Source organism: Nothobranchius furzeri, chromosome 17 (genome assembly GCF_043380555.1).
Source record: "Nothobranchius furzeri strain GRZ-AD chromosome 17, NfurGRZ-RIMD1, whole genome shotgun sequence".
Taxonomy (NCBI): domain Eukaryota; kingdom Metazoa; phylum Chordata; class Actinopteri; order Cyprinodontiformes; family Nothobranchiidae; genus Nothobranchius; species Nothobranchius furzeri.
The window spans coordinates 42,860,941-42,887,508 of NC_091757.1; the positions used below are offsets into that span (position 1 = coordinate 42,860,941).

Below are 26,568 nucleotides of genomic sequence, written 5' to 3' on the forward strand. Positions count from 1 at the left end.
TCATTTCCATCTGCCTCAGCACAGGGAGGGCTGTTTTCTTTCACTAGTGCTTGGCAGAGATTTAATTACTTATTTGTTTAGTTTGTCATTTTCCAAACATCTCTGGTTCTTAGTTTTGCTGAGAATGGAGATTTTCTTCCCTCTTCCCCTCCTACTTTCAGCATTCCATCCAGTTCACTCTGCCCTTCACTTCCTCACCCCACTCTCTGATATTGTGTGCAATCTATTGTTTACATTTTCTTCCATTTTTTCCAACATTTACGTCAGATGCATGTTCTGATCTTTCTTGTAATTTTATTGTTGTCTCGCTCTCTTGTGCTTCCTGCTATTTTCTCTCCAAATAGCTTCATCGGTCTGTAATAGTCTCCAGGGGAGTCTGATTTGCCCTCCACCCCTGTCAAGTATTATACAGATCAGTCAGCGTAACTCACAGGGTGGATCTGAGCAAAAGCTGTTTTGGTTTAAATAGGTGACCCACTTACAGTATTTTTCACATGTGCGCTGCTGTTGATGAATATAGAGGTGAATTGTGACCTGCTTGAGTGGAATTCTAGTCTATGTGTAGGGAGAACTATATTTTCCTAACATTTGAGTCAGTCACTGCTGCTAGTAAGGCCTTTTTTTACACAGAATAAATGTTGATAATCACTGATAAAATGCTTCTACGTCACATGGAAAATTAGCATTCATTGACTCACCCATCTTGGCTCACGATGGGGAAGGCCGTTGATTTAGCCTCCAGGAGAAAGCAGAGCTTAGAGAATCAGCTCCTCTAAATCTGAGACCATGGTCTTGAGTCGGAAAAGGGTAGAATGCCTTTTCCGGGTCAGGGATGAGGTCCTGCCTCAAGTGGAGGAGTTTAGGTATCTCTGGGTCTTTTTCATGAGTGAGGGAAAAATGGAGCGTGAGGTTGACAGGCAGATTGGTGCTGCATCTGCAGTGATGCGGACATTGTACCAATCTGTCGTGGTGAAGAGAGAGCTGAACCGGAAGGCAAAGCTCTCGATTTACCAGTCAATCTACGTTCCCACCCTCTTCTATGATCACAAGCTTTGGGTAGTGACCGGAAGAACAAGATCGCAGATACAAGCAGCTGCAATTAGTTTTCTCCACAGAGTGGCTGGGCTCTCCCTTAGAGATAGGATGAGAGGCTTGGTCATCCGGGAGGGGCTCGGAGTAGACTCGCTGCTCCTCCACATCGAGTGGAGCCAGTTTAGGTGGCTCAGGCATCTGTTTAGGATGCCTGCTGGATGCTTCCCTGGTGAGGATTTCTGGGCTGCATGGTGGCGCATTTGTTAACACTGTTGCCTCGCAGCACGACGGTTGCAGGTTCGAAACTCGGCTGCAGCGTTTCTGCGTGGAGTTGCGTGTTCTCCCCATTCATGCGTGGGTTTCCTCCGGGTACTCCGGTTTCCCCCACAGATCACAACATGCCCTATAGGTCGTAAATTGTATGTCGCTTTGGATTAAAGCATCTGCTAAATGAATAAACATAAACATAAACGTCCAACTGGGAGAAGAAGAAGACGAAGATCATTTCTATAGCGCCTTTCAAGATAAAAATCACAAGGCGCTTCACAAAAACAAAAAATGTAAAAAAAGAATTTAGAAAATGATTAAAATATATTTAAAATGAGCAAAAAATAGACAGTGGTGATTAAAAATGTAAAGAAAAAGAGAGAGTGAATAGGAAAGAGGGAAATCAGTGGATCCTGAGGAAGGTGTAATAGGTAGGTAGAGCAGAACAAGGAGAGGGGGATGAAGGTAACACCAAAACCAGCCTGAACAAGTGAGTTTTCAGCTGCTTTTTAAAGGAGTCCACTGAGTCCACTGATCTCAGGCTCAGGGGAAGAGAGTTTCAGAGTCTGGGGTCCACAGCAGCAAATGATCTGTCACCTTTGGTCTTTAGCCTGGTGTACTGCACAACCAGTGAGCTTTGATCACTGGACCTCAGGGTCCTGCTGGGGGTGTAGGGACTAAGAAGATCACCAATGTAAGATGGTGCTTGTCCATGTAAGGTCCTATAGACCAGAACCAGGATCTTGAAATGAACCCTGAAGTTGACTGGCAGCCAATGAAGCTGGAGGAGAAGCAGGGTGATGTGGGTGTGTTTGGAGGACTTGGTCAGAAGCTGAGCACAGACATTTTGGACCACCTGTAGACGGTTCAGGGAGGTTTTGCTCAGACATGTGAAAAGAGAGTTACAGTAGTCTAAGCATGAGGAGATGAAGGTGTGGAGAATGGTCTCAAGTTCAGAGCGGGATAGAATGGGAATCGGCTTAGCAATGTTCCTGAGATGGAAGAAGGAAGAGCGAATAAGAGCACTGACACGAGGATCCAGGATGAGAGCTGGGTCAAAGGTCACACCAAGATTCCTGACGAAGGGTTTGGTGTGAGAAGCAAACTGACCAAGAGAGTCTCTGATTTCGGGAACCAGCTTGTCTAGCGCACAGATGAGGATCCCAGTCTTATTTTCATTCAGCTGTAGAAAGCTCCCAGCCATCCAGGCTTTAATAGAGTCTAAGCAGGTGTGTAACAGCTGCAGCTTAGACATCTCATGGGGCTTAAAGGGACTTTACAGAGTTTTGAATTTTTATGCTCACAATTGCCCCCTCAGGCCAAAAGCGTAACGGCAGCTTCAATAGTAGGCTTGTGCATGAGGCGTGCATGCTGTACGTGCACACTCCTTAACGAAAATAACAGGTGAGACAGTCCCATGTGTGTGTGTGTGGCCTGGAGGACAGAGGACAGGAGAACGCGCAGCTAATTAATTAAATAATTTGGTTCTGTACCTTTCTCCAGCACAGTCGACAAAGGTTTAAGATGGGTCAGTCCTCCTGCATGCTCAGATCATGCCCTTTCCTTGCTTGAAAAATTGTTCCAAAATGAAAGTTGAACCCACATCTTTTTTATCTGTGAATTCTATGCTGTTCGGCGAGTCTCAAATAAAAATTTGGGCATCTTACTGTAAAAAAAAATATACGATTAATGTAAAAAAGAAATTCTAAATAAAATATGTTCACATCCAGAATCAAACCCAGGTCTTCCGCACAGGAGTCCGCAGTCTTACCGGGTGAGCTATAGCACCAGTAACATCTGTTGTATCTGTAATATTTATATCCTTGATGACAGCTGAAATAACGTTCAAAGAACGGTTCGGAGCAAAAATGGCTATTTTGTTGCTAATTTGCAGGAAATATCTAGAAGAAAGTAGCTAAGGGTCCTCAGAAATGTAGCTAGGTTCATCACTAGGCGTTAGGAACAGCGGCAAAGTCGCTGAGTTGGCACTACCTCACTCTCTGCTGCTAAAGCTACTGATAGCAAATGCTACAGGCTATGCCTGAGCGTGAACGTGCATGACGCAGCCTGCTCGACCCCAGCAGCTCGACCCGAGCAGCTCTCTTTTTCTGTGATTTTACAGAAAAACAGGCAATCACAGTAAAAATGCCAGGGCTCATTCTACAGGACCAGGGCATTGCAGGAGAATGTATGAAGAAGAAATGTATTATTTCTATAGATGTTTTGGCTGTCAAACTTCCATAATGCCCCTTTAAAGGAGATGTACAGTTGGATGTCATCTGCGTAAAGATGGTAGGAGATTTCCTTGAAGGAGCTCAGGATGTGCTGAAGAGGAAACAGATAGTGGAGGAAGAGCAGTGGCCCCAGCACAGAACCTTGTGGGATACCATGGGTAAGAGAGGTGGTGGAGAACCTAAACTTGGAGACAGCCACAGAAAAGGAGCGCTCAGAAAGATATGAGGAGAACCACTCCAGGGCAGTTCCTGATAGGCCTACCCAGTCTCTCAGCCTCTCCAGTAGCAGGTGATGGTCAACAGTGTCAAAAGCTGCAGTCAGCTCCAGCAGGACCAGAACAGAACGGTCCCCTGCATCACGGTGAGTCACAAGGTCATTAGTGACACTAAGAAGAGCTGTTTCAGTAGAATGAGCTCTTCGAAAACCTGACTGAAAGCTATCAGAGGTTATGTTGATCAAGAGCAGCTGTGAGTTGTTTAGCCACAACCTTCTCCAATATCTTGGAGATGAACGGAAGTTTAGAGATGGGTCTGAAGCTGCTATGGAGAGAGGCGTCAGGACTCGATTTTTAAAGAAGCAGATGGATTACAGCGTTCTTAAAGTAAGCAGGAACCTGACCAGAAACCAGAGAAGAATTAATTATAGAGAGCACGCTGGGACCGATGGACTGAAAAGCGCTTTTAAACAAAGATGAGGGTAAGACGTCGAGGGGCTTGCAGAGGTCTTCATTGCGTTAACTAGTTTGGTTAGCTCAGGCAAAGAAACAGGAGCAAAACTATCTAGGATGATGGGCCAGATTAGAGTCGGGAGAGGCAGAGATAAAGCTGAGGGAGAAATGCTAGATCTGACCTTATTGACTTTATCCACAAAGAAAAACTGAAAGTTTTCACAGTCTGCAAAATAGTGGATGGAGGCTGTAGGAGAGGCAGGAGAGGCAATGCTGCTGATGGTGTTAAACAGCACCTAGGGGTTCCCTTTGCTCTGGGACACCAGGTTGGAAAAATAGGAAACCCTTGCATCTCTGACTGCTGAGTTAAAGGATGTCAGAAGATCCTTTAGGTGCAGCAGATGGACATGGAGATGAGTTTTCTTTCACAAGCGCTCAATTTTTCTGCACTGGCGCTTTAGGCTGTGATTGCTGTTGTTAAACCAGGGAGTAGGGTTCACTGCAGGAACTGATCTGGTTCTGACAGAACAGATGTTGTCCAGGATGGAGAGGCAGTGCTCGTTAAACTGAGAAGTTAAGGAATCTGGGTCATTATCAGAAGAACAGGGTGGATCAAAAGCAGCAGAAACATTTCTAGCTGTGCTCTCATTAAGAAAACGCGAACTAACCATAACACAAGCAGGAGGTGGGGATGCAGAAACTGACAAGTTAAAGAAAATGCAGTGGTGATCTGAAATATAAACGTCCTCAGGACAAACACTGTTAGCATTTAGACTTAGCGTAAAAACAAGGTCCAGAGTGTGTCCCCTGGTGTGTGTGGGGCCAGAAACATGCTGGGTAAAGCTGAAGGAGTCCATAAGGCTGGAGAAATTCATGGCAAAGTGGTCTGAGGGATCATCAACGTGGATGTTAAAGTCACCAACATTCACCAGTCTGGACAGCTTCACAGTGGAGGATAGAAAGTCACTAAACTCCTGACGGAAATAATTGTTTGGACTAGGTGGACAATAAACCACAGCACAGTAAAACGGGTGCTTACACCCAACTTTAATCAGCTGCAGTTCAAAGGAAGCAAAGTGACCAGGGGTTGTAGAGCTACATGGAAGATGGTCTCTAAAAACAACAGCTAGGCCTCCACCATGACCAGAACCTCGGGGCTGGCTAAGAAAAGAAAAACCACTCGGGCAGAGTTCAATCAGAGCAGAATAATCAGATGTTTGCTGCCAAACTTCAGTCAGAAACAGAAAATCCAGGTTTTTCAAGATAATTAGATAATTGAGCTGGAAGGACTTATTGTTAGCAGAGCGGGTGTTTAATAGAGCCATGCTGAGTGAGGTAGAGGAGTCAGAAACTGCAGAAACATCTGGAGTTAGTGGACGTAAATTAGTAGGGTTAGATCCACGGTGTTTATAAAAACCACTTATGGAGGGAACATGAGGAGAAACCACTGAAGAATGAGGATAAACTGACCTTAAAAAACTTGGACAGAGAAACTGTGCTGCAACGCGGCTTTGGCGGGAATGCGGAAGTGGCGCTCAGGTCGCCAAACAAAGGACAAGAAGCTAGAAGATCATGCCGATGTTTAATAGATAAACCACACTTTGAATGAAGTCTTATTCTCACCTGGATTCCTGCTCGTTTACCTCTTTTCCTCTGACGTTTTCCGGGGACCGGATCAACATCGCTGGAGGCATCGTGGTAGGAATCGTTTGGCTCTGGGCCAGCGCGCTGCTCAGGTAAATAAACAGGGAGGTAATTACTCGGTGCATCTTGGGCGATCGTGAACGAACGGAAGGACAAAAGAGTGGTGATCATAGGAGATGGTAGCAGGGACACTACTGAAGAGGGTCGAAGACAGGAGCAAGGAGGAAAAGAGGAGATTAGTGAAGAAAAGTTTGAAAAAGTGGCCGGTGACCGCGGCTAAGCCAAGCACAGGCGCCATCTTGTTACCAACCGGAAGCAGAAAAATAGGGAGGATACTCAAGGGAAGACCCAAGACACACTATGTCTCTCAGCTGGTCAGGGAACGCCTTGGGATTCCCCCCGAAGAGCTGGCCCAAGTAGCTGGAGAGAGGGATGTCTGGGCTTCTCGACTTAGGCTGCAGCCCCCGTGATGGATGGATGGAGAAAGCTTGAGTGCTTCTCGGCTAGTAGTAGCTTACTGTTAGAATTAGCAACTCAACAACATGACAGAAGTCCTTCAGGCTTTGTTATTTGTGGAGATAAAGCATCAATGTTACGAAGCAAACCGAGTAAAGTAGCTGTTAGCCAATCGGAGAAGAGATGTCAGAAAATCTGGAAATAAGACTCCAAAACCTGCTGGTTTCTTCTGTTCTCTCCTCTGGCTGACTTCTAGTTCTTGAAACAGGAGCACAAGAGCTTCATTCCAACAGATATTGACTCACAACACAATTGTTTATACTAGATACCACTGCGAATGTGTTGAAACGATTAGTGAACTTGGTGGTCTTCACCATGACACAAAAACAATGTTCAAAGTACACAAGCTACGGGCCCAACACGACAAGTTAAACATTATAACTTCCCCATTTTTACAGATGGAAAAAAAAGAAGCTCCTCTGTTATAAATAATGTAAGACAGCTGCAGACGGCTGGAAGTTGGAACAGTGACAAGTTGATTTATTTTAATAATTTTTACGTGAATGAATGCAAACGGGTAACATAAATGTCAGTTTTGAGTTAGATTTTGTCTTTTTCTAAAGAATATCAGTTTTTTTGCAGCAGTACATTGAAAATTATTATAAAATCGTTAAACCTGTGTTTAGACTGCATTTCAAATCTGTTGAGTGAGACCTGATTTAGTTTTTGGATGTGGCTTCATTAGCCCAATGCTGCAATAGCACCTCTCGGAGTGAGCTTTACTCTGGACACATGGAGGAAACTAGGGTTCTGCAGTGTATGTGTCATAATGAAAACATTTCTCTGCTTTTTGTAGAAAATTATTCTTCACTCGTATAAATGTTGCAATTTCATTCAGCTATAAGAGCACTGCTGGACCTGAAACAAGGCCGAATCTTTTCAAAAGTGAAAGAAAATATGCTAATTTTTACATAGATGATTATCATTTGGCAGGAATTATGTAAAATCTCTTAATCTCAAAAGTATAGCTACAAAACAAAACAGGAGTAATATGATGCAGAAAGAGATGAAAACCCCATGAAAGGACTCGTACCTTTATTGAATTTACCACCAGCAGTTCTCATTAAGTCTCGTCTTCAACAGAAACGCTCACAGCAGGATATATCTTTCTGGTTTATACACCACAGCATTGCTAGAAAGTTATTGAATTGTTTTCAAGAATTTTCCAAGAGCACCAAAAAAAAAAAACTCTGTAATTTATTTTCCCACTTTGTGTCTTTCTATCCATTTTTTTCTGAGCACCAGATTTAAATCCAGATCATTTTTCTCCTATAAAATTTGGTTTCTTTGTTAAATGTGTTTTAAGGTTTTATGTCTTTATTCCACTCAGTAGTTTTCACTTCACCATAAGTGCCTTTCTGCAGAGCACGTGAGTGCTTGTGAGTTTTGAGTCAGACCTGAAGTGTTCCGTTACACTCACGCTCTTTCTGGATGCCGTCCCATCCGACTCTTTCTCTGGGATTTGGGTCGTGTTGTTATTTAATGAACACTGTTTTTGCATAAACACCAATATGAAACTATCCTTCATCACTTCAGCTCACTCACTTGGCTGGCTGCAAGTATTGGTTTAACATTTTTGAGGGTTATAACCATATTGTGTATACATTTTATAAAAAAATAAAAAATTAAGTTTTTTTAATGTTCTCCTATGTCAAGGGCTCTGAAGCAACACAGATTTTTGACAAGTACTCAAAATAACTTGTCCTAAACTTTGTTTGCATGACACAATAATTCGACAAACACACGTTTGATTAAATATATGTGACACTTTCATAGCTTCTATCATAACTCATCAGTTCCACTCTTGCTGAAGGAAGTTTTCCCTTCTTCAGGGCTTTTATCCCCCTAGAAGTAAACATTGTTGAGCTCTGCGTAGATATTTCTTTAGGAACAATGCTAACTTCTGTCAGGTTTAGACAACATAACATTCACGAACAGCTAAAAATAACATTATGTTGGTAAGAGAGCAAAATCCATTTGGAATTCAAGTTTCAGTAAGACAACATTACACCGATTCTCCAATCTCTTCACTGGTTGCCGGATTAAAATTCTTCTTTTAGTTTTCATCTTGGGCTGCAAAGTGGCAAAGTGGTTAGAGCTGTTGCCTTGCAGCAAGAAGGTCCTGGGTTTGCATCCCGGACTGGGGTCTTTCTGCATGGAGTTTGCATGTTCTCCCTGTGCATGCTTGGGTTTACTCCGCATACTCTGGCTTCCTCCTACAGTCTAAACACATGACTGTCAGGTTAACTGGTCTGTTTAATCATCCTTAAGTGTGACTCTGTGTGTACATGGTTGTTTGTTCTGTGAGTCTCTGTTGCCCTGTGATGGACTGGCAACCTGTCCAGGGTGTACCCCGCCTGTTTGCCCGCTGACTAGTGGAGATGGATGAATGGATAGTTTTCAAGTCCTAAAATGGTCAAGCCCCCTCTGAGTATGTTGCTCCACTGCTACAACCCTCCTCGTGCCATCAGGTCAATGGATCAGCTTCTCCTCTCTGTCCTAATGTTGCGGTCTATAAGTGCACCACAACTCTGGAACTCTGCCCCTCCACGTTAGACAAGCACCTTCAATTGCCACTTTTAAATATCGTCTTTATTCGTGTCTTTTTAACTGTACTATTGATGTGATTATTCAGCTTGTTGTTTTTATTGTGCAGCACTTTGGTCAACTGTAATGCTGTTCAAGTTAGCAGACTCCGCAGACACCTGTTAATCACCTTCTGATTTAAACCAGGTGTAATGGAACAGGGACAAAACTAAAATATGCTGGTTAGCGGCACTCCAGGCCGCCAACCCCTGTGATCGAGTGTTTAAATGTATAAACAAATCAAACCCAATCCACAGAGACATCAACCCACAATGTCCAATCATCTTTCATATCCCTTTTCAAGGTTGCAAGTAGTTGGCACCCATGTCTGGAACATGGGCAAGAAGTTGGGTATAATCTGGACAGGTTTACTTAAGTCATCAGGCCCAGAGATGTAAATAGTATTTGCACATTCCCAAAATGATTTTATTGATGCAAAGTTTGTGAAAACTTTAACAGTATGTCTATGCTAATGTCCGGGGGTTCAGGACCTCAGGGTTAAAGTGCTTTGTTGTATTACTGATTTGAGTAGTGTCCCTCTCCCCTTAGATCTTGTTGTTCATCTACTAAATGATGACTCACAGCTATCACCTACAGAGAAAACCCGTAGAATCTGGCTTGCAGGTTTGACTGAAATGACTATAACCTAACATGTCTTTTGTGCATTACCTTTGATTAAATACGGATATTGTTTATATAGAACTGTCATCAGCATATTGGTTTTCGGTTCTTATCTAATGCACACCGTAGCAAAGTTTTTACCTTGTTTTGCTAACTAGCAAAACTAATGTTTGCTGAATAGGGATGAAGGGGTTTACACACTGGATCATTCATGGGACGTGGTGATCGATTAACATTGGTTAACGGTAACGGAAGTAACACTGCCAAAACTCTGATGAAGGCAACCGGAAGGTGCCAAAACTGTTAGAAAAATAAGGTAAAAACTTTGCTACTCTATGTGTTAGATAAGAACAGAAAAACAATGGAACTAGAACTTAAATACAGAAAAAACATAACTGTCACATTATTGCTCCCCTGTGCCTTGAGTTTTTCCTTAATTGTGTCCACCTGCCTCTTGTTACCTGATTACCCATTCCAGTGTGTATATAAGCCTTGTGTGTTGCTTGTGGTTTTGTCGGTTCGTACTCGTTACATGTCAGTTTATGTTCACATCCGTCTACCCTGTTGTGTCTGCACTCCTGACCATTAAAAGGAACCAAATGTCTGCTGTTGTCTGGCCTGGGTTGATTTACCTGCCTGAAGGATCCGCTCTTCCTCCCTCACCTTCCCTCCACATCGTGACAGAACGAACCGACCAAAAGGATCCTGCAGTGAGTTGCCCAGGTCTTCTGGGGATTTCCTGTGCTCAAGATTAAGGAGGACGCGACGCTCGATCGGTGCATCCACAACTCTCCGGGTGGTCGATCTGGTTGTTCTCCTCATCTCCATCTGCTGTTGGCGCTGCTGGCCAGGCGCAGCGTAACCTGGCGCCACCTCTGTGTTCCTGGTGGGTCAGGCTTCGAGGTGCTGCGTCTTCGCCTTCTGGGTCTGCGCTTTCGGTGCGGTGTCTCTCCTCTGGATGCCTCCTCTCCTTCTGGTGGGTCAGAGGGGCGTTACGCCGCTGCTGCTGGATTTCCCCATGCCTGACAGAACGAGGTCTTCTGGGGATTTCCTGTGCTCAAGATCGAGGAGGACGCAACGCTCGATCGGCGCATCCACAACTCTCCGGGTGGTCGATCTGGTTGTTCTCCATCTCCATCGGCTGTTGACGCTGCTGGCCAGGCGCAGCGTAACCTGGCGCCACCTCTGTGTTCCTGGTGGGTCAGGCTTCGAGGTGCTGCGTCTTCGCCTTCTGGGTCTGCGCTTTCAGTGCGGTGTCTCTCCTCTGGATGCCTCCTCTCCTTCTGGTGGGTCGGAGGGGCGTTACGCCGCTGCTGCTGGATTTCCCCATGCCTACTTGTCGTCCTGCTGCTCCTCTGGCTACCTTCGTTACAGCTGGTTAGCGGAGGTTCCTGCTTTGCCCCGCTTGAGAGATCCTGTCTTTCGAGTTTGTATTCCTGTGCTCCTGGTTCCAGTGGTCTCGAATCCCTGTGGCTTTGCCCCGCCCTTGGACGCTGGTCCCCTGACTCTCAGTGACTTTGGTGACTTGTGTTTTTGTGTTGCCCGTGAGCGGGTGCTGCTGGGCGTCAGGAGCCGCCCTTGAGAAGGGGGTAATGTCACATTATTGCTCCCCTGTGCCTTGAGTTTTTCCTTAATTGTGTCCACCTGCCTCTTGTTACCTGATTACCCATTCCAGTGTGTATATAAGCCTTGTGTGTTGTTTGTGGTTTTGTCGGTTCGTACTCGTTACATGTCAGTTTATGTTCACATCCGTCTACCCTGTTGTGTCTGCACTCCTGACCATTAAAAGGAACCAAATGTCTGCTGTTGTCTGGCCTGGGTTGATTTACCTGCCTGAAGGATCCGCTCTTCCTCCCTCACCTTCCCTCCACATCGTGACAATAACAAGCAGTATCATCAGCATAAAGTGATAATGCAACCTCCGATACCGTGGAATTTTTGATGGCCTTATCGAGACTACTCACTGAATAGAGTGGAACGGGCTGACTGGTGGAAGGGTAGGTTTTTAATTTGTAACAAGTTGTAAACAGGAAGTTTGTTGTTTGGCATATTATGGTGGTGTTGCAGCTTCCTAGTAAAATACTAACGATAAAAAAAGGTGTCTATGCTGCTTATGTAATCACGCAGGATGTGTGTGTGTGTGTGTGTGTGTGTGTGTGTGTGTGTGTGTGTGGGGGGTCCATGTTCCCGAAAAGCCTTGAAATGGCCCTGGATGTTTTCTGTTCATGCCCTGACTGGTCAGGTGTTATGGTGGCAAATAAGGATTAACTCGTATAGTTTGGCTGTCTCTTTTGCGTGTATTCAAATGTTCTTAATTATATTACAAGTGTTATGAAAATCATTAAATATGTACCTTCATCATAATAAACAAATACAAACTTATTTAATTATCACATAAAATGTCATTATTTTGACATGTTATACATTGTAAACTTAAACCTCCCGCCTTACCAGTGAACCTCCATGAGTGTCTGAAGTCCTGACTCTGGTAGGAATCTGTTCACCATTGTAGTTACTCCATGAACCGTATTACTATTAAATGACTTTTTCAGCAGTCAAGTCATACTAGGACTTTTTTGACCATGTTTGGAAAGAGGAAATGAGTGAGTTGTGCTTTGGGGACGTCTCCGAGCTCCCCACTCCAACACAGACGGAGAGGTAGACTAAGAAAAATGCTAAAAATAGAAGTGGGAGTCCAGGCTGGATTTAAACAGGGAATAAGGATTTGGGGAGGGAAGAGGAGGGGAATAAAATACAGCTAATGTTGAATGATAGAATCACACATTTGACAAATTAACAGCATGAGAGTTGGAGACCAATAGGAAACATGGTCTGGAATGAGAAATGAAAAGTAGAAAGTTGAAGCGGAGCTTACCCTGGGCACATAATCTTAGTGATAGCTCCGAGTTACTCATTTATTTTCTGGTATATTTTTCTTCATGCACACCTTATCAACCTGCGCTAGGGTGCAAAAACAAACAACAAAAACGTCTCTTATCTCTCCTGTTAGCTAAAATGGAGTGAATAAATATCAGCTCGCACGAGCTTTTGGCTGCAGAGACAACAGTTACATGTGGTGAAGTTAAGGGAGTAAAAAAATGGTGATAAGAAATGTGATTTTGTGAAAGGTATGTGCAAATGCAGCAGGGGTTAGAGTAGAGGTGAAACACATGCTTCTGTTGATGCCAAGTGTCAGAATAACTAAAAACAGAGTAGTAATTGTGACATATTACAAATAATTCTTTATGTTTTTACACAAAAAAGCATAAAAAACTGCACATTTGACGACAAAGTTCATGACAAGGTTCCTCCAGCTCCATCAGTCGGCTTCTGTTGAACTAATCTTAAGAACCCTGAACTAATGGCGAATACCATGTTTGAGGTATAAAAAGGGTTTTGGACGCTCAGAATAAATAATTCAGTAACAATTCCGTAACTTCCTGTTTGCAAACATCTGTGCTCAGAACCTACACAAATGCACTTGAATAGTAATTATTGTTTAATATTTAGCAATACTTTGGAGAAATCACCTCAAATATGCATTCTTAAAAAAAAGTCAGATTATGTCTTTGCTTTTCATTTCCTCGATTCCCTCAATGGTGGCCTCTTTCCCTACTTTTTAATTCAGCTCCCTTCTCTTCCCTCTGAAGTCATAGCTGGCTACGTTTGGAGGTGGGCTGGAGTAGACACAAGAAAGTCTGTTTTTCCCATCTGGTGTGTGTGTGTGTGTGTGTGTGTGTGTGTGTGTGTGTGTGTGTGTGTGTGTGTGTGTGTGTGAGGGGGTCTATCTGGCCTGTTGGCTTGGGAAACTTACTGCTTCTGAACCTGCTTGTGCTACCAAAGCATAGAAGTAATTAAATTAGCAGTGTGAGCTGCAAAGCTTCATTTTGGTTTATTGCTCTTCATCAAATACCAACCGCAAGTTTTTACTATAAGGATCTTTGTCAAGATTTACTCAGAGCCAGAGGTTTTCTAAGCTATCCAATTATAACTTGTTATGTTATAAATAATTGGAATTTTACCTGCAGCCCCCCCTCAAAGGTGTAAATTGAGAACTGTCCTGCTCTGAAACACCTGATTCAGGATGTTTTCTCTCATTTCTGCAGAAGCATGTTAATCAGCCATCTAAAACATGTAAGATAGTGAATCTTGAGGACCCGTGACATATCAGGTGTTCCTGTTTGCAATAAAAGCTGAGTATGACTACATTAAACTCTAATATAGGGAGACTTATTTCACCAGTTAACACTAAACTTCACAGAAAACTCAACAATGGCTATAAATTAAGAATAACATGAAATGTTATTTTCCCAGTGAACTCGATCTGGATCTCACTTGTTTAGTGCATCCTATGGAGTTAAACAGCCAGAGAACCCTGAAGCACTCAATCAGTGCCTGAATCGAGCCTGATGAGCAAATTGTGTTGAATTGCTTTTAGAGGCTAAATGAGAATAAGCTTGTGAGGTGAATAAGGCCCATTGGCTAAAGGATAGAACTCTGCAAACATCGGTCCAAACAGAGAAAAAACTCAGAATAGTATTTAACTTTATCACCTCAACATTTGGCAGAGCTACTATTATTACTATGCTATAGCGACTAAAAATGAAGCTGCTGATTTTTAAAGTGATAGTTTATAAAACTGTTTTTTTAAGTAAGAAGTCCTGATTTTTATTCACTGAATATGTCTTTATTTCAACCCCTCCTTATTTTTATTTCTACCTTAACTTTTGTGTTTCCTTATCTCTATGCTAGTTGAATTTCCGTCAGTAAAAGCTCTCTGACTCTGATTCCGTAATAATTTTTGCCTGCATCAGGTTTTTATCCCCCCCCCCCCCAAAAAAAAAGAAAGCACATAACCTTTACTTGTCATGGTGTGTTTTCATGACGCAATTTTGTTTCCTCAATTCAAACTAGAGAAGTGTCCTAGTGGTAGAGTGTCCACCCTGAGACTGGGAGATCAGGGGTCCGATTCCTGGTCGGGTCATACCAGAGACTTTGAAAAAATGGGACCCAATGCCTCCCTGCTTGGCACTCAGCATTACGGGGTTGGATTGGGGGGTTAAACCACCAAATAGTTCCCGAGCGCGGCTGTGTCTGCAGCTCACCGCTCCCCCAGGGGATGGGTCAAATGCGGAGAACAAATTTCGCACACACACCTGTGTGTGTGACAACTAATGGGACTTTAACTTTTAAATGTGAATATTTCTTCATTTTCAGCACATCGTTTCTGCAAAAAACACTCAGTGCTGATTTTACGTATGAAGAAAGTTACCAAATGTAATGTTTTACTCCAAATTATTGTTTTGTTTGACGTTATGATCGATACACTTATTAGCACCGTCAGAGCAGCAAAAATCAAGAGATAGTCTGCCTTCTCGCATATTGGACAACTTACAGAACAAAGGACACAAACATGTTATTGTGCCTTCAGTACGCTCACACACTGACTTTTAGTGCACTTTGTACAGCGGAGAGCGAGGACAAAAGCTGACTTGTTGCATCAGGAAAAAATAAAGAGATTCAGAGACGCTTGCTGAGTTAACCGTTCTGCCTTCAGCCAAACTGCGGTTATTATGTATGGTGGACCAGATCATTTTACTCATGTTTGTCTCTCTCTTTTCTCACATACACACATGCACACACACACGCTCACACGTGCACAAACACACACCCAACACCTTTGACCTGCTGTAATAGCTGCTCGTGGCCTCTTACTGCTCAGCTCCAGATGTTATTGACACAAACCTACAGAGATTTACACCTACACACACATTCAAGCACACGTGCACATTCTTGGGCTCTCACACAGGCCTACGTGCACAGTTATTCAGTTTATTTTTTTATTTTAAGCGACTTTTCAAAGTGGCTTATGTTCAGACCAGGATAAGGAACATCAAATCGACTCAGATTCTACGATATTGCTCATTAATCCTTTATTTAGCTTCCCCTTCTTCATCTCTCAGTTGTGTTTTGGAAATTTGACGACATTAATCATTGCTGTCGTAACCAAGTGATGAGGCTGTATCTCAGAGGTCTCGTGAAAACACATCACGAGTTGCCACAGCAGCAGTAGACAGACTAAAGGGTAAAGGGTGTGGTAGGGCAGGTTTTCACCTGCAAAATGCCTAAAACCTCAGATCTGTGAGCACCACTGGCTGCATTAGTTTCACACTGAAGAGCCATCCAAGTGTTGAGGCAAACATAATGAATGCTGGTTATTGTGCTGCAGCGCACCTTCCTGTTTTACACATTTACAAAGATACTTAGAGAGAGAGGGAAAGGGCTGGGAAGGAGACAAACGGGAAAAATGAAGAAAGGTTCCAGTGTCACAGTTCAAAATAAAATCTTTCAAATGCAAATTTATCCGTCATGTGTCTTTTCATCTAATATGTTTCTGTTTTTATGCTTGCAGGGCGTTATTTGCATATGATGGGGTTACCAACAAGCTCAAACTGGCTGACTCTGGAGGTAAAGTAAACTTTTTTTAGGCAAAATTAAACTTTTAGCTTTTTAATGTCTGAAAAAAAAATCGATAATTTTTCATTTTGCGTTACAACGTCCTGCGCCTCCAATGGTCTGTCTAACTTTTCTTTACATTTCTCTTTTCCAACAGCCGGAGGAGTGGCAGAGTTGGCGGAAAAGTTTCACATCTCAAAACCTCAATATGGACTCTGCAAAATGAGCAGTGTAGAAGGAGCAGCGCCTGAGATTGCTATGATAATCTGGGTGAGCAGCAGCAGACGGAGCTGTAGAAGTAAATGTCATGCTTTCAAAGTCAAAAAGTGAAAAATAAGTTGTGTACAAATTCAAAAACTGCAAACATTGATTATTTTTTTAACTACAGTCCAGTATAGACAGCATTTTGAGGCAAGGAAACAACATCGGGCTGTGACAGGCACCACTGGTCTGTCAGTGTTTCATGAGACAAGATTGTGCATTTCAGTAAAAATTTATTTTACTGAAATAATATGGTCTAAATATTCCTCTGTCTGTGATATTTAAAACAACCCTCTATACCAGGGGTGTCAATTATGCGGCCCGCGGGCCGGATCAGGCCCGCACACAGTTTAAATCCGGCCCGCGAGATGATTGTGTAAACCTTATTTTCAGACGTTACAATGTAAAGTCTGAAAATAAGCTTTCATTTTTCAATTTTAAACTGCTGGTGAAAGCTAAAAGATGTCAGGTATCAGGAGTCAAAGACATGCATGAAACTGATGTAGCCATGTGATCTGTGAATCAGTTATTTGAATTGCTGAGGAATAGTTTGGGTATTTTTTTTGTGTTTCACATTTTCAAATACACTCCAGCTGTTTTATTATTAATAGTGATGTTGTGGTTAAACTAGTTTGGATACACCGTCCTCAGGCTCCAGCCTTGTTTTATGTTGATCGTATTAAAACAAAGAAAACAATCTGAAGCAGTTTTTAATATATACATACCTGGTACTTTAATTTTACTGGTCTGGCCCACTTGGGACTAGATTTTCCTCAATGTGGCCCTTGAGCAAAACTGAGTTTGACACCCCTGCTCTATACCATGATTGCATTCATTGAGCAGAGACACATTATTATTGGGCTGGTGTCATCTGGTATCTGGCAGTATTCCATTAGCTTTAGCTTAGCATAAACTATGTAAGTGAATGGTAACAGCTAAAGTTACAGCCCCAAAACTAGCAGTTCACTGTCAATAGGGTGAAATGTTATAAATGTTAGTGAAATCTAATGACAGTTACGGTGAGTTTTGGGGCCACTGTGCCACATTGTTTGCAGCTGAGGCTTCTGGCGGTGTTTTGTTATTATGGGCATGTTTCCATTGTCGGATCTTCAGAGTAAATTCTGGGGCGGGAAATCGACAGGGAGATAAGATGACCCGGTCGTCTTAGCTTCTGTGTCTTACAAATTCAGCCCTTTCAGGACTTTATTAAGATGACAGCATACTGCGACTGCTTCGGCAGTGAGTGATGTCACTGACCAGCACCAAAAAGCATCCACAGTAACAATAATAACAGTCAAAACTGTATTCTGTCAAAGTACATCCTAATGTAATCGATTCGCTGTTGTGGGAGAATTCCACTGTGTTTTTTGGTGTTGGAAGTTTAATAATGGCGATTTAAAAGCAACTCGATCTGCGCTTGCTGTCTTTTGCTTCCATTCTGCTTCACATGCAACTCTTGGTGATTTTGGATGGCGTTCACTGATGTAATTTCCTACTGTGTTTCAGCCAATCAGTGTGATTTAAACAAATGTTCCGCTCCGCTATTCCACCAGGCCATTCCGAGTTCCTACTCCTGTTCAGGTACTCTGAAACTTCCTGAAAATGGTCTGGAAAACAGCCTGTTCAGCCAGCCCGGTGAGGTGGAGACATTGGTGTTGCAGGAAGTTTCTGTAAATTTACCCTGAAATTCTGGTAGTGGAAACACGCCTAATGTATTCCCAAGTCTAAATCGGCTCCTGTAATTTCTAAGTGTTACTTAATATTTTCATTTGCTGTCAGTCTGATTATTGAGGCCACCAAGAAAAATTAGGATAATTTTCGAGTAATATTGATCACTTTTTCACACTTAATGCTATCGGTTACCATTCACTTTTCATGCTAGATTAGAAGAATGACTGGGCTGGCTATCCAACTCTGGGGTGTATGGCAACGGACTGAATTTCACTTAGGGGTAGAATAATCCTTTAAAAGTAATGAGAACTATTTACTTTTAACATAACAAATAACAATGAGTATTAATCTATACATTTAAGCAATTAGTGAAACCAGTGCAAATAACTTAGTAAGGTAAATTCAACATGTCTTTTTTAGAGTGTAGATTTTCAAAATGCATTGATCCTTGGACTTAAAGACTTTGAAAAACTGTAGTTTTACTGTTTTCTTCCAGAGGTGTGGACCCGAGTCACATGACTTGGACTCTAGTCAATATTTTAATGACTTCTGACTTGACTTGATAAAATCTGTAAAGACTTATGACTTGACTTGGACTTGAACACCGATGACTTGCGACTTGAATTGACTTGCATCTGTTGACTTGATGATGACTTGAGCATTTTTGATATTTTAGCACAAAAGTGACACGACATGGACAAAAACCAGATATGATTCTTTGTTCTGGGTTTGATGTACTGCTAAATGCAGCAGCACTTAGTTTATAACCACTTTCAGTTGCACTTTCTGCTTGTTTGAGAAAATGAATGAAGCTTTAAGAAGCTTTATTTCTGGAATTTATTTATTATCATCATTAAACTGAAGTTGGATAGATGACTTGATTATGACTTGAAAATTCAAAGTTAAGGACTTGGACTTGGACTTCCACATCATTGACTTTGGACTCGACATGGACTTGATTGTCTTTGACTTGGACTTGACTCGAGACTTCACTGGAAAGACTTGTGACTTGCAAAGCAGTGACTTGTCACACCTCTGCTTTCTTGTTTTAGCAAAGCAAATGCATTTTCTTAGCCTATTTTCCTTGTTGGTTGAGAGCTGAGATGTTAGCTAAACGAACATTTGGGGTGTTAGGATAGAATCAAGGATCTCGCATTGTCCTTTAGTTTCTTTTCCCTTCATCCTTTTTGGTCTTTAGCAAGTTATGACATGAATGCTATCGTTTACATCCTGTATTTGTTTGCAGGTTGGCCAAAATGTGGATGACTACCGGAGAACAGAATGTGTCAGCCACATTCCAGCCATCAAAAACTTCTTTAAGGTACTCTTTATATAGTTTATATGACTAGATCGAGAACTTTATACTTGTAAATAAAAAAATCCACATTTTCCCTTCTTCTAATGATCACATATCTATCTGATGCAGCTTTTTCTAAACCAAATTTCCTATACAGAGCAAAAGAAAAGTCAATTTGGCTTCATCCTTGGACTCCACAATAGGCACTCACAAGTCTATTTATACTTAGTAGTTTACTCAGTATTGTTGTGAGAGTTTCCTGCTCTCGTCTCCTTCCTGTTCATTTGGTGTGCTGGTCTTGTCTGAGCTTCATGCCGGAAGAGATCCGTTAACTCTAAGGCTAGAAGCTCCCTTTTTCACTGTCCAACCTAGATCCACACATGAAACTTCAACATCAACTTGTTTAAAAGCAGCACACGAGAAACCATGCCCTTTGTGTTTGGTGCAATCCATCTCTTCTGACTTTGCCCCTGAAATGGGGTTTATTGTTTCAGTCTGAGCACTTTAGCTGCTGCCTAGATTTTCTAGTTTCCATATAAAGGCATCACCCCATCAACAGCACAGGCATCTGTGGAATGTTTGTTGTTTTTGTGATATTTGTCTGGGGTTTTGCAAGCCTGTCTGAAAACTCACCATTGCACACAAGTGCTTTTGTGCTTTTCCACATTATCATGGGAGATTTAAAAGCTGTAGAGAAATCATAAAGTGGAAAACCTGGAAAAGATTGAAGAATTACACCCCTGCTTCTGTGAACTCTGAGAGAAATGTGACCTTTAACCTCAGCAAACATGCACATGTAACAGCTGGACCGGTGCCACAGCCGTGCCAGTGACTTATTCTCTGATTTAACTTGTGTATCTAACAACGTTAAATTAAAACCAAATTCTTGTTGACTATTATTTAAGGATAAACAGGAAGTATAAGCAAGAATGTTTGTGTTTTTCACTACTTGGAGATTAAAACTTGGATTTGTTGAATATTTTAAAAAGAACATATTTAAAGAAAGTCTTGATAATGGATTTTTTTTTATTACCGTGTGGCTAACATGCAAACCTAAACAATTCTGTTTCTTTTTTTTAATCTCAGAACCACATTTTCCTTATTTCTCTTTCTTTCAAGTGCACATTTGCTCCTGAACAAAATAGCGTTGTTCTGCATCATTTATTGGTCACCGGGCATTAAGATGTTAAGAAAGCAAACAGAGCACATTTCATTACTTTTGACAACAATTTCAGAGGTTGGTTTTTGATTTAAAGTTTGAAAAAACAAATTCTTTCCATGACTGTATTTAATGTCTGTTGATCTTTAGATAGTCAGTATGACAGACGCCACATATGGTGTAGAATGTTTTATGAGACAAGCTGATTTATGTTTTATTAGTAATTCATATTTATCTGTCAGTGATATTTAAAGCAATACTCCGTATGTTTACTGAGCAGGTGTAAGAACATCTGTCAGCATATTTTATAATCAAATTAAAAACACAAATATTCTTTGCATTTTGCAGGGAAACATAATATTGTGTTACATTTTCTTTTAGTTTTTTCCACTTTTTAGACTTTTTCTGATCAGTTTTTGGAACTAAAATATTGGATTATTGTTGTAGCTTTACGTAAAAAAAATAAGAGAAAAGAGACCAAATGAAATACTTTTCACCCGTGTTGCTCATAATAAACAATAAATTACATGAAAACTAATTCATTACATGAAAACTAATCCATGCATGACTTGCTGATGTAACATCTAACACAGCTCCACCCTGCCCTCTAAATGTCCTCATTTTTACCAAATCATAATCAAAGTTGTCTTTAAAAGATTAAATTCTTGGCTAAATTCCTGCTTGACTTTGATGTGATAAAAGAAGAAAAAAAAAGTCACACACACACACACACACACACACACACACACACACACACACACACACACACACACACACACACACACACACACACACACACACAAAATCTAACCAATAATTTTCTTGAAGTTGTGAAATCCAGTTAAACATGCTCTTTAAAAAAATTGTCTTTTATTTGAATTAATTTCTGTTGTTTTATATTTTCCATCTTTCTCCTTGTTTTTATTTATTTATTTTTTTATTTGCAAACTCACATTGCAGAGTTGCATTTAAAGAACAAATAAAAATGAAAGACTTACTAAGCAGGATTTTTTTTTCTTAAGTTGGATGAAAGACTCTGGATAAAAACTTGAGTCTTAAGCCTGGGACACACAGAAGACAGATGCGTTGCACCACGTCATGCCTGCGCCACCATTTTAAAAAGAAGCCATTGTAGTTACTGAGAGTGGCGACACGGGGGGCGCAACACCACATCCCAGAAATGCTAATTTGCACGGAGGTGTTGAAGATAGGCTGTCCATCCATCCATATCTGGAGTCGGGTCGCGGGGGCAGCAGCCTAAGTCGAGGGGCCCAGACTTCCCTCTCCGCAGCTACTTGGGCCAGCTCCTCCTGGGGAATCCCAAGGCGTTCCCTGGCCAGATGAGAGACATAGTCCCTCCACCGTGTCCTGGGTCTCCCTTTAGGCCTCCTCCTGGTTGGATGTGCCCGGAAAACCTCACCAGAGAGGTGTCCAGTTGACATCCTGACCAGATGCCTGAGCCACCTCAACTGGCTCCTCTCGATGTGAAGGAGCAGCGGATTTACTCCGAACCTCTCCCGGATGACCGAGCTTCTCACCTTATCTGTAAGGGAGAGCCCAACCACTCTGCGGAGAAAACTCATTTCGGCCGCTTGTATCCGCAAGCTCGTTCTTTCGGTAACTACCCAAAGCTCGTGACCATTGGTGAGGGTAGGAATGTAGATTGACCTGTAAATTGAGAGCTGAGCCAGAAGGCGAAGCTCTCTCTTCACCACAACAGACCGGTACAACTCTCACATCACTGCAGATGCAGCACCAATCCGCCTGTCGATCTCGCGCTCCAGCTTTCCGTCACTCTGAAGATAAGCGCCAGTTCAATTTTAAGCACCGTGGTGCAGCTGTTCACAACATTGAGGAGTACTTCACAACAGACAATACGACGCGGAACAGCTCAAACCCAACCGCCAAAACATGGACAAGGAGCTTATAAATGCTACTCGATTACGGCATTGATAACTTTAAAGTCCTATTGATCTTAAAATATTCAAATAAATAGTGTACTTACCCATTTTTAATGAATCTCACAAAACACGACGACAAATCTGATCACGCATAAACAAAAGAGCCATTTTCTGCTTCCTGTTCTCAAGTCCCATGTGATGTTGTGACTATCGTGCGATTTTCCAAGAAGTGTTTGCGGCGCAGTAAATCCTGTGTGACCATTTGACTCCCCAAAATCGTGGTGCGTCTGTGGCACAGCACATGTGTCTTCTGTACCGCAGGCTTAACACTTTGTGAATCTTTTGTCAGATACAAAACATCTTTATTTTAATTTTTGTGAATATTTCTGTCATATGTCCTTCAGTTTTTTTTGTAATTGTTGCTGACTTAACCTGTAAAAGAAATTGTTGTTACATTAAACGTTAAAAAAGTTTCTAATAATCTGTTTCTCATTTAAATTCTGATGTTTAATTACAGTGCAGCACAAAAACATCAAATCAGAACATCAGGAAGTATTGGAATCCCAACCGTGGCATGTATAATAGCACATCTGCCATCCGGGACCAACCTTTACAGGAGAAACTCAAACTCCTTCTCTCACTGAACTGAACCACAGGGAGACTCCAGAGCACAGAGACAGTTTGTGTGGAATTGAGTCCAATTATAGCTAAAATCCTGTCACATCACCTTGGACTCCATTTCCTCCCAGACAGCTCCTAGTCTCGTACCAACAGTGAGTTTTTTATTCCCCACAGGTCACAGATGCCACAAACTCTTACACGATTAATTCATGTGCATCATCTCACTTCATCCTGCTCGCGAGCTTCTGCTGTAGCAATATCCACAGCATGGCACAGTCACTTCTGTATGAGCAGCCATATGGGCCTCATAGATTCAAGAACTGCTCTGGTAGGAAAATATGTTCTGCCAGTTAGATTATATTTTTAATCTGGAAATCAGAGGGGAGTTTTATAGTCTCACATTTATGCAAAATAAATTAAAATAGAGCTGAAGTGTGGGAACGTTTTGGCACTTTTGTCCTTTTTTATTCCCCTCTTCCCACATCAACATGCCGTTACCACAGTAGAGACTTCATCGTGATGCATTTATTAACTTTTATTTGGACGCACGTTAGCATTCAAAATAACTGAATATTCATCATTTTCTCATTTTTATACATGTCTAGTGAAAATAGGTGTTTATTTGCCATTGTTTACATTTTAACATATTTGCAGTTGTATAGCTGTTTATTTGCAAACTTTGGTAAGCAAGTTGGTATGAAGGTATAAGGTCTTGGATGAGTTGTAACTTCAACATAGCTAGTTACTGGAGTTTTCCTCGTTTTTCCCTTTAGTATCTGTTTATTTGACCATAAAGCCCTTGTTCAATACCTAAAGTGAAAAAGAACTTGTCAGAACAGTGTTTAGCACCATTTTGCATAACAACATCCCCCACCCACTGTGGTTTTCCCACTGTCGCATGCAAAACCGTAGACTTCCTTTCTTTAAGTTGTAAAATGTGGTTGACATCTACAGTCAGGTGGGTGTGGACTGCATATGTTTATCCTAAAACCCGCATAATACTGTGTTCCATGTCCAGTGCTTTCCAGTTGGAAGGGACAAACTCGGCCTTCAGGATCAATGTTTGTGTTTATTTATTTGGCAGACGCTTTTGTCCAAAGCAGCATACAATTGTTAACCTATAGGGCAAGTTGTGATCTGTCGGGGAAACCAGAGTACCCGGAGGAAACCCACGCTTGCATGGGGAGAACATGCATCTCCACACAGAAAGACCGCAGCCAGGTGTCGAACCTGCAACCTTCTTGCTGCGAAGCAACAGTGCTAACAACCGCGCCACCATGCAGCCCAAGCCTGGGATTATTCTCTCAGGAAATGTTTGACGCTATATGCAAACAGAGAATCTGTTGTGGATTATTTATTTATTTGTTTTATTTGTTAATGGGTTTTGGCCATCAACCACCTGAAAACGTCTATTTCCATTTTTCACCATTTTTATGTTGTTGAACAAGTCGAACCTCTGAGTCATCCATCGCATCTGTTTGTGGTTGTGTGGATGCCCATCAAGTGTAACATGTCAAAAACAGCTTGTGACTGAGGACCACACAGACATTATACAACAGATGTTTTTCATTTTCTGATAGTTTACATTTTTGAAGATACAAAGAACAGCAACAATATTCAGAAATAAACTTTCTACTCTGAACATGATCTCAAATAGTCAAATTAAAATATTTATTCCAAATTTTAAGAGTTCTATGTATTCTTCAAGATTTATATTGTCCCTATAAACAAGCTGCCTATTTTATACATTTATTTTTGGTCTAATGGTGAAGTACAGCTATTGGAGAGTACCAATTTTACATATTATGTAAATTATATAATTGGTACATCATCAACCCAAAAAAATGTATAGATGTATATGATAAGATAAAGTTCACTGAGAAACCATGTTTTTATTTTATTTTATTTTATTTATCTATTCATTTTTTGATCAGGCACTCAGAGGTTAACATGCAGGCTATACATGAAAATATTCTTCTACCCTTATTTCCTGCATTAGCCGCTGATAGCAGAAATATGGGAAATGCTCAGATTAGGCACTCAGATCCATGTCACATTGAACATTCATGGATATGGACTTGCAAAGGAAACCTGTTGTTGTTTTAGCATCCAGGAGAGAGTAGAGCATGTCTCAGCTAGTAGAAGCTAACGGTTAGCATTAGCCACACCACAAAATGACAGAACTCCTTCAGACTTGTGTTTTTGTGGAGGTAAAACATAAACGTTGCAGAGCAAACGTAGTGTGTTAGCCAATCAGAAGTGAGATGTTTAAATATCATGAAATAAGACTCAAATCCCTGCTTTGTTCTGGTCACCTGTCATCTGCCTAATTTTACTTCCTGAAACAGAAAAGCCAGAATTCCCCCCCCCCCCACAGAGATCAACTCACATGCCATTCATTTGTACTAGAGACCACTGAAAAACAAGTGAACTTGGTCTTGAAATTCTAATAGTTCATTTATGAAGTTCTTTGCACTAATTTGCCCTCACGTAAAATAATTTCATCAGTTTCATTCTTGACCTTTCTCGCAAGAGACCCACATGGTGGCACAGAAGGATGCAAAAAGTGAGCTGGCATATATCGCTTTTAATGTGTTAGGCTCATGTAAGTGTTAATCCTTAACAAAAGAACTAGAATCTGTAGAAATTCAAGTTCAAAGCTGTACTGTTTATGCATCATGTAGTAAAGCAGGCACGTTTTCCATTCACAAGGTCCTTACACTTTAAAATCTCAGGGTTTTATCCTTTTATAATATTTAAAATTTACAAAAATTAATTAAACCACCTTTGCAAATAAAGCTGCAGTGTTTTGTTGTTTTTTTAAATTACATATGTCCTCTTTTTTCTGGAAACACAATGCATCCTCTCATATTTTACTTCTCATCTTTTTTTTCTCTGGGATCCATAACTGCTCAAACAGATGTGTTTTCATCCTCCCTCTAAGGTGCTGTCAGCTTTTGTTCTCCTCACAGCTGAAGTTGTTGCACAACTGTTTGGCTCCAAGTTTTCATAACTCGGACTTCTAACTAAAATCATGCCAAGAGGCCACCAGAACGACCGCGTACGTTGTTGTCTTTGTGTCTCTGTGAATGCCAGCAGAGGCTCCAGCGCAGCAAACAAAGGGTGGATTAAATCCACATCTGTCTTACTCTGCTCACCATCCCCTTTTTATTCCCTGTCCTCCATGTTTTAGGAAGCACATGCCTTTGTTGGTGCCGAAAAGCCAGAAGACCTGACAGAGGAGAAGATAAAAGCTGAGCTCAGCAAGACCCAGGCTCCTGCTCCAACACAATGGGTGAGAAGGAGCTCCAAGTCTGCAGAAAAGGAGGAGATTGTGGTGAGTCTCTCACACTATCGCATCTGTCCAATAGATGGTGACAGAGACTTTTATTTATACACAGATCATCAGGTTACCAGTTAAGTAAAGAACAGCCATAGGATGGCTCAACACATAATTACATTTTAATAAAAATGATGTCATCAAAACCATATATTCCTTATAGGGTACAAACTACAGAAAAACTAACGCTGCAATGGAAATGCGACTAATAAACAGAGACTCCTTCTGGGCACGTGCAGAGGTATGTGGAAATACTTTTTTCTTCAGCCTCAGCTAGAATTTATTGAACCAGTT

The 26,568-nt window shown here is 41.5% G+C and overlaps 1 protein-coding gene across 3 annotated transcripts in view; it reads left to right on the forward strand.

Moving 5' to 3' along the window:
* si:dkey-40c11.2 (drebrin-like protein A) overlaps positions 1 to 26,568 on the forward strand; it is a 47,120-nt gene that overhangs the window by 14,267 nt on the left and 6,285 nt on the right. For all 3 annotated transcript variants that reach the window (XM_015972470.3, XM_015972469.3, XM_015972473.3), the window contains exons 2-6: positions 15,981 to 16,036; positions 16,182 to 16,294; positions 19,203 to 19,277; positions 26,128 to 26,271; positions 26,438 to 26,515. In XM_015972470.3, coding sequence (XP_015827956.3) covers positions 15,981 to 16,036; positions 16,182 to 16,294; positions 19,203 to 19,277; positions 26,128 to 26,271; positions 26,438 to 26,515 — 466 coding nt within the window. The remainder of the gene's footprint in view (positions 1 to 15,980; positions 16,037 to 16,181; positions 16,295 to 19,202; positions 19,278 to 26,127; positions 26,272 to 26,437; positions 26,516 to 26,568) is intronic.